Raw genomic sequence first — 12,738 nt, 5'->3', positions numbered from 1 at the left:
CACATCTTTGTATTAAGATAGAAGAAAGAGTTTATAACATGCTAGAGCGCATCCCTTGCTATTTAGTTTTATATTACACGCAACGAGAACAACAAAAAATGAGAGACTAGTAATAGTGAACTACTCTCCTCCAAGACCCGTAATAGTGAACTACTCTCCCCGACAAGCCACGTTAAGGTCGTATAAACACTTCGCCACATACGCTTTATGGCCCACCACCGCATGTTGCCATCCCTGTTCGCCATATATATGCAGAATCCCAACCTTCTTTTTTTTGGAAAGTGCAGATAGAATTCCAACTTAACCCAAGCAAAAGTGCGAGAGCAAATAATCAGCGGATGGAAAAAGAAAATCTGGATACGCATCCTCTACACTACACTACTTCCACTGCGGTTGTTGGATCACTGACGCACGGAATCCGACCTCATACGTCAATGACGGGCGAGTGCTGCCGAGGAATCCCTTGCAAAAATCTGGGCTGGACGGAATGCCAGCCACACAAATCAGTTTGAAACTTCGAGTGGATGGAATTCGATTGAAGGCTACCTACCTACCTCTCTCTATCCTTGCCCTCATCCTACTCTCCTCCCTGCTTCCCGGCTCTCTTCCTCGGCACTCCGCAGCAGCAGCAGCAGCAGCAGCACCAAGATCGTCTGCCTGCCTCCTAGGCGGTAAGCTCATCAGCTGAGCACATCACGGCACCGATGGCCGCCTCCACCACCGCCACCTTCCTCTCCACGCTCGCCAGGGCCACCGCCAGCCTGAGCAGCAGCACCATGCCGTCCGGCGGCGGCGCCAAGGCCGTCCGGTTCTTGCCCACGCAGACCACCAGCCGCGGGCGGCGCGCGGTGCTGTCCGCGCCGAGGGCGGCGGCCTCGGGCACCGAGAAGGCGGCGGCGTCCGACAAGGGCGGCAAGAGCAAGGACGAGCGCGTGGTGAAGGTGCACAGCATCGAGGAGTTCGACGGCGCGCTGCAGGCCGCCAAGAACCGGCTGGTAGTGGTGGAGTTCGCGGCGAGCGACAGCGAGGGCAGCAGCCAGATGTACCCGACCATGGTGCAGCTGAGCCGCACCTGCGGCGACGTGGACTTCCTGCTGGTGATGGGCGACGAGTCGGAGGCCACCAGGGAGCTGTGCCGCCGGGAGGGCGTCGCGCAGGTGCCCCACTTCAACTTCTACAAGGGCGCCGAGAAGGTGCACGAGGAGGAGGCCACCATCGGCCCCGAGCGGCTCGCCGGCGACGTGCTCTACTACGGCGACAGCCACTCGGCGGTGGTGCAGCTGCACTCGCGGGAGGACGTGGAGGCGCTCATCGACGAGCACCGCGGCGAGGAGGGGAAGCTCGTCGTGCTCGACGTCGGCCTCAAGCACTGCGGGCCCTGCGTCAAGGTGTACCCCACCGTCGTCAAGCTGTCGCGCTCCATGGCCGAGACCACGGTGTTCGCGCGCATGAACGGCGACGAGAACGACAGCTGCATCCAATTCCTCAGGGACATGGACGTTGTCGAGGTGCCCACCTTCGTCTTCATCAGGGATGGCAAGATCGTCGGCCGCTACGTCGGCTCCGGCAAGGGTGAACTCGTCGGCGAGATCCTCAGATACAACGGCGTCAGGGTCACCTACTGAAGAAGCGATACACACATGAATGGAGAATGGTCTGCAAATTGAAGATGCAAAATGTAAAATTACTGCGACATCCATACATCATCGATGATTGGTCGATGCTTAGACTGTTTTTTTGCATTGGATACCATTTCCATATATACTTGTATGTTAATCATCAAAGTATTTTTTCATAGTAATAGTATAATTTTGAGTGCTCACAGCTGCAGTATATTCTGCAATCTGCAACTTTAATCTTGTGTGATTATCTATCAGCTTTGCTTGTCCAATTGTCTTGCATTTTTTTTGATAAGAAATTCTCTTACAGTTTACATGCTCATACGGCGACGGAATGATACCTGTGTTTTGTTCAGAGTCCTGACAAACGATGTTGTCCAGTAATGGTATAGCCACGTATATACAACAAAAAATGTTTCAAGCATGCCATAGCAACCTACGGTAGAATCCACATGCAAATGTTGCACTTTATACATAACAGGAATTCAGGAAATTTATACATCAAATGTTGCTTTCACCACCCCCAGATCTTTTTCCCAGCTGCTTGCTGGACATAATACCAAGCACACTGGTTAAATGTGAACTTTTGTGGTGCTGGCCTGCTGAAATATCCTTGCAGGGAGAATACTCCATATTATAAGTTTATACATCTAACAAAATATTCAGAAAACTTAAGGGTATTACATACATACATACATAACTTCTAAGAATCTGACCTACTTTTCTTTGGTGGTTTTTTTAAGAAATCGACGGCAATAGGTCGCAGCAGCAGTAACAACTGGGAGTGCCAGAAGAGATCCAGCACGCCCGACTCAAAAAGAATACATAATATGTAAAAACCATGTAAGATCCCTAAGTACCATGTTACTGCTACTAGATACAGTTACCTTATGCAACACGGATACGGATACGCGTATCGGTATCGGAAGGATACGGATACGTGGATACGTCAAATTTCTGCAAAAGTTAAAGGCACAAAGGTGTATCGGATACGGATACGCGGATACGTATCGGATACGTGATACGGGGTCATGTTGAAGTATCGGGGTTATATAGGTTACGTAACATGCTAGTAGGATGAGATTGTAAACTACACAAAGAGATCCCTTAAGCAACACTTTACTATTGCTCAGCCGCCTCCTCTCCCTCTTCGTCAGCTGACCACCAAGCAAGAAGACCAAGACCATCTCCTTTAATACTTCCCTGGAAAAGCATTGCTACAGCAGTTACTCACCAGAGCATGAAAGGATGTAAATACAACTTGAAGTGGTGCTTAAGAATTTGTCATGTAGAACGAGCATGGATGTAGATCCAACACGGACATCATCATCCAATGCATGATATTAGTCAGAAATGACTATCCATGAGACCATAAATATAAACAGATATGAACTGGGCATATATGTATATGCGTAAGGAAACAGTGCTTACAACAATCTGCATTGGAGCAAATGGTGGATCACCCTCCTTTTGGTTAATTGGGATAGGCATGTACTTTGTGCTAGATACCAAGAACCTTATCTGCACGGTTATTGCATTGATCATGAGTTTGACGTGGGCAGTGACCTGGGGAAGTAGTCATTGCTTTGCAGTAAACAAAAACGAAATAAAGCTAAAATTCAAAATACCTCATCATCAAGATCTAGATATAGCTCATCATTATCGTCGGTCTTCAGCATCCACCTACCATCTGGTCCCCTGGCAATCCAGTGAACATTGAACAAAAGATGAGAACTAAAGAAAATATACTGAACCTTACTCTGGAAATACTTTCTTCAGAAGCAAAGGAAAATATCATTGTTTCATCAATGCAATTAGTTAAACTAAGGTTATTTTAGCTGCTATGAAGGTGCTATCTACTGGCCGCAAAGAGGAAGCATCATTCTCTTTTTCCTAGTCATATTTCATTTTAGTTATCAGGGATTAATGTTATGGCATTACAGCCCATAATAATCATAGTCAAATGAGTACAATGACATGATAATTTACATAATTTAGGTCACACTTGAGATGTAAATGAAGAATAGTGAAATGCTAATCCAACACAAATAAAACTAAAATGTTCGATATAAACCACGAAGCGCAAAATAACCTCGGTTTCAAATAACACTAGTCATCTATGTACTACCACAATAAATTAAAAAGTATAGAATTGTGACAAACCTCACTGTGCCATACTGCATCAAATGTCCAGGGATGCATATGTCACTGAAGAAATCAAGTGAAACTGCAAAATAAGGGAGTCTATTAGCTAAAACCAATATAATTATGCGATGATAGCATATCTAATTGATGTTTCATTTAATTGCCAGAACAGGAATGGAGCATTCCAATTTTGTAGCAACCAGGAAATGTACAATGCTTGCAAAAAAAAGATATTAATATTTCCAAGAAAGAAATAATAGTTTAGAAGCATTAGGCTAATAGGCTTAAAGTTTATTCATGCATGGCAAGGATTAGACATGACCCCAAACATTTGGATCTATTGTTCAGAGGTTAGATGGACATGTTACAGAAAGCTAAAATACAGTAACAGAAATTATCCTAGACAAACTCAATCGAGTGAACTAATTAATAGATTGCTAACAAAGCAGTTCTCCAAAGTCAACTCACCCTGCAACCCCTTATCATCATATCCGCTAATTCTCCCAACAAGAACCTCCCCATTAAAGGGCTTGAACATCAGCAAACGAAATGAAACCTATCCAAAACAGGAACAAGGAAACCTGAGCATGATTTGCAATGCGTAGGAAGCCTCAGGGTTGAAATAGATAACTTCCAAAGATCAGATATTTTATAACACTACAATACTGGAATAAAGAGCCTTGCTATTGAAATGGTGTGTATTCTAGTTACAAAGGGTCTTTCATGTGTCATAACTTGTGCTGGAATCAAGTCATTAGCAGATAGAAACACTGAAGCAATAGACTACAAATTCGCATTAAAAAAATAATCAACACTGTTTTTCGACAAAGGGAGGAACTGGATCTTAACATGAAAACTAAAAAATAATATATTTCAATTAGGACATGCGGTTGGGAACCATCACAGTTTGAACTAAAATTATTAAGTGCCTATGAGCCAAAGGCCATCAGAAAGAACGAAATGCCAGGAAAATGTGAATATTTTTGCCTTTCATCAAGTGATGGAAAGGCATCTCTCATATGTGAACAGAAGAAAAGATATTGACAAGATGAGTAACCACCAGAAAAACACGCTTTTAGGATAAATCACAAAAGTTACTTTTGTCATTCAAGCACAGAACTAAATGATAAGCACTACTAAGAAATGGTTTTAAGTAATTTAGTGAGCACCAATTAGGAAACATGGTAAAAATATAAATATTTACACAGCTTGACATTGATTGCACAAATTGAAGCATGTGAAAAAGGCAACATTGCCAGTACTCATGTTGCCTGATGGCGAGGTTTGGGAGGTCACTCTTATGGGAATCACAATACTTCCCCAATTTTCCATCCATAAAACATTACAAGTCAAGCACAAAATATCAAGCACTTGAACTTAAGGGGTAAACAAAATTAAGTCATGTGTTACTCTATAGATCGAGCAGCCCTCTCCCGCATGGATGGACCCGCCTTCAACGGATCGGATATCATAGACAGACACGCACAGCCCAAGGTTCGCGATAACCTGCGTTATATACACCAAAAGCAAACAGATACATACATTTAGTTAGGAACCACCAACGTTGGATCAAAAAGGGTTCAATCTGATAAATCATAATTACTGACATCCAGAGCAAACTTTGCTCAACAATGCTAATTCTATGGCCAAAGAAAAAAACAAATCCGCTTTACCTTGTCCAGGAAGAGCCTCTCGAGCTCGGCCTTGATGGCGTCGAGGAGGGGGCGGCTCAGCAGGTGCGGCGGCATCGGCAGGTCATGCTGAATCAGGCTCAGCGAGAACATCCTAGCGGGCTCAGGATTTGAGAGGTGGGTATTCAAAATTTCAAGTAGTGCCAAAAAAAATTTTACAGCTAAATGCAAATATTAGTAGCACATAATTGAGTACCGATAACATAAATTGTTCATAATTTGAAAATTTTCAACATATAGATAATAGACGTACTAAACGATCAACATTGCAAAGTGGGAATATCTGAAATAAATAGAGGATAAAATTCTAAAACAACAAATGTCATTGATAAGGATGTTTACAAATTACAAGATAACTTTACAGTCTTTCATAGCTTGATTCAATCCTTGGTCACTTTCAATTCCACCCAATTCCAATGCTCAAATCATGTATTCAGCTTGAGCTATGCTTCAGAAATTGATAAGCAGCATTGCAGCAACCTTTTCTACATCTACAGAACCATCACGGCATCACCTACATACACAGTAGTACATACCTAGCAATTGAAGCACAGCGCCGCTCCCTGGTCGCCGGACGTCGGCTACCCGGCTGGCCGCACGCGGCCCGCCTGCACGCGCCGCGCCGCGTCCTGCTCCTGGCCGCCGCCCGCCGAGCAGGGCAGCCGGGGAGCAGGAGGTCGCTCTTGCGCGGCTCGGCGGCTGCGTCCCGCGGCGACGCGAGCGCGCGGCTCCTCCGGCCTCCGCCCCTGCGCCCTGCCCCTGCCCCTGCCGTGCCGGTGCCGCTCTGCCGATCCGCCGCTCGGGCCGCCGTCGCTAGGGTTGACGGCTGGGATGGGTTTGGCCGTTTGGGGAGCAGAGCTGGAGCCTGTGCGAGTGGGGTGGGCTGGGCTGGGCTGGGGGAGGGAAGGGAGGGGAGGGGCGGCTTTTTTATTTTTATATTTTTTAAAATTATTTTTTACAAAAATATATTTGCGGTTTCATAATTTACAGTTTTGTACCCTTACCGTCTGGTTGCGGGGCGGCAGGGTACCTGCTGCCAACTGGCGGGGCGGTAGGGACCTGAATGTAAATAAAATTTATTTTTAATCGTATTTTAACCCCTGGGGAGCCTGCCGCCCCCCTGCCGGGCGGCAGGGTACCTACTGTTTTGTTTGTCTAAAAATCCTGAAAATTTTGTGATAGCCTACTCTTTTCATGTGTATTCCACTGGAATTTCAGGTGCATAGCCTAAGTGCATATTTGTGAATCTATTATTGTTGGATTTCCATCATTTAGCAGTAGAATAATAGATCCACAAACATGCACCTAGGCTATGCACCTGAAAATTTTCCAGTGAAATACACATGCAAAAATTAGGCTACCACAAAATTTTCAAGATTTTTAGACAAACAGAACAACAGATACAAAATAAATTAGATTAAACACAACCTAAAATTTTAGAGGGGCAAAATTAACATTTCACATGCATGAGTATTTTTTCTCTGTACATCTTGATTTAAAAAACCTATCAAAATTTAGTTTGAATTTTTTGATTTTTCTATAATTTCTAATTGAATTTAGAAGTTCACTGTTCTGGAAACTAAAAAGAAAATAATTTTTTGCCTTGCCTACCGCCCCGCCAGTTGGCGGTAGGTACCCTGCCGCCCGGCAGGGGGGCGGCAGGCTCCCCCAGGGGCTAAAATGCGATTAAAAATAATTTTTATTTACATTCAGGTCCTTACCGCCCCGCCAGTTGGCGGCAGGGTACCCTGCCGCCCCGCAGCCAGGCGGTAGGGGTACAAAACTGTAAATTATGAAATCAAAAATATATTTCTATAAAAAAATGATTTTAAAAAATATAAAAATAAAAAAGACGCGAGGGGAGGGGCGGCGCGTGAGTGAGATGGGCCGTGGGCCGTTCGGTTGTATTTTTTAGCCCGTTTATGCTATTAGGCTGTTTATTTTTTATTTCTCATGCATATCCCTAATCAAGTACATATACTAAAGGGCCAAGAATTGGTGCAACCTCATGAGTCGTGGCCCCACGTGGGGCCCATGTGGGGCTCACGTACTATTCAGGCGGGACCCACATGGGGCCCACGTACTATTCAGGCGGCACCCACATATGACTCATGTACTATTCAGGTGGGACCCACGTGGGGCCCACGATTCTATTAAGTTAGTCTCTTTATCTTTAAAAAAATATTTCCCTTCCATTATTTGACAATATAAAATATATTTAACTACTTCCTACATACAAAAATAATAACTAAACTTTGTATACTACATTTACATGTGGTAGTGGTACTACTTCTTAGGTTTTGATTTCCCTCCGTAAACCCACAAAATATAATTAAACAGTTCATTCATTTCTAATCTTACTTTTTTTCCTACTAAAGTAATTAAACTATACCTACTGACAAAAAAAATTCCTAAGGAAAAATTACCTTAACCTCTATACTACAATGCTTGAGATTTGCACGCTCTCAGACACAAGACTACTATGCCGCTTTACTGTAATTTTTAGATCTAACCCAATACATCGATACGATGTTGCTTCGAACATAGTAACGGATAATATCTTTCTATTAATATTTTAGGTCCACGTTTTTGATATAGGCGCGCGTAGCGCGCCAACCTGACTAGTTAAATACGATTCTTGCACCAAACCGGGCGAAACCATCGTGCCACGTCGCCCGCTAATCCTCTAGCCGTTGGATCTCGTGAAGTCGTAATATCAACCGTTCGATCCGGGTGGGCGCGGTCCTCACGCCCGTTAACCCATGGATCCACGGCGCTCGCGAATCGTCGCGAACCCGCTCAGCCGTCTCCGCTTGCCTCTCCGCCTGCCTCGCCACACGCCGCCCTTCCCCAACCGCGTCGCCTGCGCCTCCCTCCGCTTGGCGTCGCCTGCGCCTCCCTCCGCTTGCAACAACCGCCGTTGTCCTCCCTGTCGGGCAACCCACCGATGTCATCTTCCTGGCGCCGACTCCTTTCCCGCGGTGGCCACTAGCCCGCGCGAGGCCAGGCCGAGGCTAGTAGTGGCGCCCGCGAACCAGCGGAGGGCAGGTCCAGGCGATGCGGCCACAGCCGCCGCCGCCACCATCGTTTGCTCCTCCCTCGACAACTCCTCTGCCGGCGTTGCCTCGGCCTCGACCTCGTCATCAGCCTCGTCCGAGCCGACGCCCAGGCGGTGCCACCTAATCTTCGAGTGATGGGCGCGCGCGTGCACCATCCTCAAAGACCACGGCGGCGGCTCGCTCTGGGAGGCGCTCCCCGCCATCGCTGTCGTCGGTGGGCAGGTACGTGCTGCCGGACGAGGCTCCGCTGCAGTTGGCCGTCGTGCAGTTGAGTCACTGCGTGTGGGGCCTGCACGAGTGGGACCCACGTGGCAGTGACCCAACTGCAGGGAAGGTAACTGCAGCGGATCCGGTTCCCGTGCTGCCGCAGCCTTCTACCTCTGCATACAGATCCACTCGTCCCCACCCTAGATCTAGCCACCGCGCTCGCTCACTATTTGTTTGCCTTTTTTTAACATGACTCCAGAGTTCCGGGAAGTCATTGGTGCTCGAGAGCATAGTGGGGAGGGACTTCCTGCCTCGTGGATCTGGTAATGCTGTGGCTGGATCGCGTGCGTGCTCTTTCATTTCAATCTAATGCTCCGCAGGAGGACGGCGGGAGAGATGAGTAGCACCACGGCAGCCTCGACATCCAATCCCAGCTCCACCTCCGCCATGGCTCCCCCTCCCGCGGAGAGGAAAGCGACGGAAAAGAGCAACATGGCCACCGCCTCTGTCGATGGAGACGACTGCATAGGTGCGCCTCTATCCACACTCGGACTGAATCAGCTCTGATTTATGTTTATTTGTGAGCTATGTCCGCACCATGATCAGATAGCGGCAGCAGGGCTGTATGGTTCAACAATTCCATCTCCGTGCTCATGGCTATCAGGAGCCTCTCAACCCCGAAATCCAATCAGCTGTGAGAGCTAGCAACCCTCTTTCCTACCCTTTGCTTTGCTGTCAAATGTCGTATTCTGTCTTTGGTACTGGCTAATTGTCATGGTTATCCTGCTACTACTGAGAGATCATTGATTTGCTACCAATTTTATTTTCACCCATCCCTGTTTCTTAATACCTTGATCTGCGCTACCGGGAGTAGTTTCAACTACTTTGCTTGTTGTTCAGCAAAATAATCTACGTTCTAGAGTAATATGTTGGGATCAGGGGATCCGATCAACAAGAACTCAAGACTAGAACGAGAATAACAAGATTAGAGTGATTAACTGGTTAGCGATAATGATTCCACTTCCTCCAAATAGTTAAATCCCATGCTATTTATAGCCTTGGGGGATGAGCCTGATTACATCAAGTGCCCATTACAGCTGTTACAACCTAATCTCTAAATACTATTCCTGCATCAAATCTGTTAGCGGGATCACGCCTGCAACGAGGGCGCCTGCCCTGTGCATCGGTGATGGGTTCAATCGTCTCGCACATTTACATACTGCATCTACCACGGTATTGACACATATGATGACTGACACATACAAGCTTTCTCGCTAAGGACGCATGGACAATCAATATACGTCCATGACGGGCCTTTCGGGGGCGCCAACGGAGCATTCTGAGCACATAGTGTTAAAACCGAGTGTGCAATGGGCTAGGAGTTAGGACCGTTCAGTCTTGTTGAATGGAATTCTGGAAACTTTTCTGTGCTAGCAAAATCGCAGGAATCCTCCCATATAACCAGATAAGCATGTGTTAGATCTTTGTTGTCGCTGAAGTTTCCTGTGGTCCATCACCCATTGATTGGCTTCTAAACCTTGCCAAATGCCAGGTTTACGACTATATGACTTTCATACGTTCCAGTTCAATACAGTAGAACTGCTTTTGCATTTAAGCCGATTTCAGCTTTCTGAAGTGTGATGACCTGCTTGCGCATATACCTTTTCCTTGTTCCTGCATATTATTTCCTTGTTAAACCTGCCTTGCCTAAAACTTCAGCTTCTTGTTGCAAGTATCTTTAGCATGCGAGTCTCCGGACGACTGCTTCCCGGTTGGAGAAGGTGATTGCTGGTCAGAAGAACCGAAGAAACTCAAGTTCGCCTGGTAGTCTTGGGCCATTGAAAATTGACCCTTCGCTTTGGCCCTTCAGCTGGTTGGCTTCGCTCAATGTCACACGCTGGTTGGCCTTCACCCGGCGACCACCCCCAACATAGTACTATCATTAGCCGTTGACAAAGAACTATTGTTTTGCACTATATACATTACCATCAATAATAATAATTTCTCAAGGAATTGTAGACTATGAGAGGACTTGCATACATACAATCTTTTGACTAAATGTTTCTCAGGGCTTTTAAAACAAAATTACCCTGAGTTTGGTTTCCATGGGGACTTGCCTCAAGGAGACATGCCTACTCAGATGCCTCTGCACTACAAAAGCACAGTGCCTTTCCTAAAATACTCGACAGGTACACATTTCTCACAAGTAGTTTTCTTTTTTACCTAAGCCTTTTTTAGCTTTGCTCACGCAACTCAAATGTCTGTCAACTGCGGGAATTGCATAGAGCAAGTATTATAATGTGTACTGTCAAAGCCATAAAAGAAATGTGTACTGTAGGTATTATAATGATCTGGTTTTGAAGCCTTTTAACATACATGCCATGACTGTCATTGAAAATGAATACGCTCCTATGATTATTATCTGAACTACATAGTCTACAGTAGATTCCAAAACTAGACCCTTGACATGCATGACATGAACATGAACAGTGGCGGAGCCACCACTAGGGCGAGCCTGGGCGGCCGCCCTAGGTGCTTCTAGACGAGATCTAGAGCATACTGTTAACAACAAAGGTAGCGGAGAACAAGAAGTAGGATGAATCTGAGAAACATAAGAAGAACAGAGGAGAACAAGGAATTAACTTTCAAAGGACAAATTACTTGAGTAAAGAGTAAGAGTTCATATAAGTTGTTCGATACTCCTCCTCGTATGCACTCAGTATTTTAACCAGCGACTCTCTTGCATTTATATGGGTTGGGCTTGATACGTGCGCGCAGGCACATCTAGCGAACCCATTCGCTGCCACCAAAACTAACACTAGGCTTTCTGGTGGGGCTGTCCATAGTAGTAGATGCTTCCTCCGGTTCGTGGGTGCTGACAATATCCCCCCGTTCTCAACTCCGACCGGGGCTCATGACGGTGTGATGGCGCCCCCTCCCCCAAACGTGAGGACGACGGTCATCTACTGCCAAGAGTTGCGAGACTCAGATTGGGCCAATGGAGCACTGCACGAGAGGACTTCGTGATCTCGTGGGCCGTCCGGTCGAGTGGGCTGTAGCCTCTTAAGAGGTTCAGCCTAGCCCCAGCCCAACGATGCGTCTTCTTGCCACCAGACGCCGCTGGCGACTTTGGCAGTTCACCATCCACCCCCCTACCTGCAGTCCCGCTCAGGCACTCACGCCGATGCATTGTTGTCGTTGCACGATGGCGCTCCGCGTCCGTCCGTCAGTCCGTCCTGCAACCCCAACTCGACACCCGCCAGCCGCGTCAGCGGATCCCATGCACCGCTGCCGTGGGCGCTTGCAACCGGGCAGCAATCTTCGGCGCATCACTTTGGCCGTGCGAAAATTTTGATGTTGAACTCCGCCCTAGGTCATTTTTTGGGCTGGCTTCGCCACTGAACATGAATTACATGACTTTAAAGGTTTGACCAAGTTAGAGAACATCATAATACACTACTCATCTGCATAGTACTAAGTTACTACACTGGACCTCTTTTGATCAAAGTTACTGCATGGTTGAGCTTCTGGACATTCTATGCATGAACTGTGAGCATATAGCTTTCACCATACATAAGAAAAGCTACATAATAATTGTCTTTCATAAGAAATGGGAATATGCCAATTTTCACATCAAAAGGATATGCCTGTAGTTGCATTACTCCATAATAATTTCCTAATCAACATGCTTAAAGCAGATTATACGGAATTCATAGAGCAAAAGCTGGATCTTATGTCTACTGTCCTTTTTTTTTTTCTTTCCCTCACAAGGTACTCCAGAGGTTTGCAGATACTGCAATTCAAGCAAATCTAGTATTAAACTTCGTCTTCTCAAGAGCTCTGCATTAGGTCAATCTGCATAAAGGAAACTTTCTATTATACTCACATATACACATACTACATGAAGCTGCCAAATTAGATAGTAGAGATATAATACAAACATAATGGATACATCCAAAGATTTTGAGCTAAGCAGCTCGGCCTTTCTCAAGAGTTGACAACTTTAATTTAGCCTTC

General features: G+C 46.1%; 2 protein-coding genes across 3 annotated transcripts; one reads left to right on the top strand and one right to left on the bottom strand.

Annotated features, from left to right (window-relative positions):
• The first annotated feature begins 531 nt into the window (after window positions 1-531).
• On the top strand, window positions 532-1,873 carry LOC120687836 (thioredoxin-like protein CDSP32, chloroplastic). The gene has a single exon (XM_039969894.1). It carries the CDS (start codon window positions 705-707, stop codon window positions 1,623-1,625), a length of 921 nt encoding a protein of 306 aa, XP_039825828.1. The 5' UTR covers window positions 532-704; the 3' UTR covers window positions 1,626-1,873.
• A 190-nt stretch (window positions 1,874-2,063) lies between these two features.
• On the bottom strand, window positions 2,064-6,342 carry LOC120687837 (DNA-directed RNA polymerase III subunit rpc8-like). 2 transcript variants are annotated; one of them, XR_005680867.1, is made up of 9 exons: window positions 5,992-6,342; window positions 5,438-5,549; window positions 5,175-5,270; window positions 4,233-4,320; window positions 3,783-3,846; window positions 3,248-3,317; window positions 3,051-3,140; window positions 2,681-2,822; window positions 2,064-2,506 (listed from the first exon to the last, which is right to left on the bottom strand). XR_005680867.1 is itself a non-coding variant. In XM_039969909.1 (8 exons), exons 2-8 carry the CDS (start codon window positions 5,546-5,548, stop codon window positions 2,742-2,744), a joined length of 600 nt encoding a protein of 199 aa, XP_039825843.1. In that variant the 5' UTR covers window position 5,549; window positions 5,992-6,342; the 3' UTR covers window positions 2,069-2,741. The 2 variants fall into 2 exon arrangements, 1 of the variants encoding a protein (XP_039825843.1); XM_039969909.1 differs by having other exon boundaries at window positions 2,069-2,822.
• Between the last annotated feature and the right edge of the window lie 6,396 nt (window positions 6,343-12,738).

Source organism: Panicum virgatum, chromosome 2K (genome assembly GCF_016808335.1).
Source record: "Panicum virgatum strain AP13 chromosome 2K, P.virgatum_v5, whole genome shotgun sequence".
NCBI classification, from domain to species: domain Eukaryota; kingdom Viridiplantae; phylum Streptophyta; class Magnoliopsida; order Poales; family Poaceae; genus Panicum; species Panicum virgatum.
This window is presented reverse-complemented; position numbering and strand designations above follow the sequence as displayed.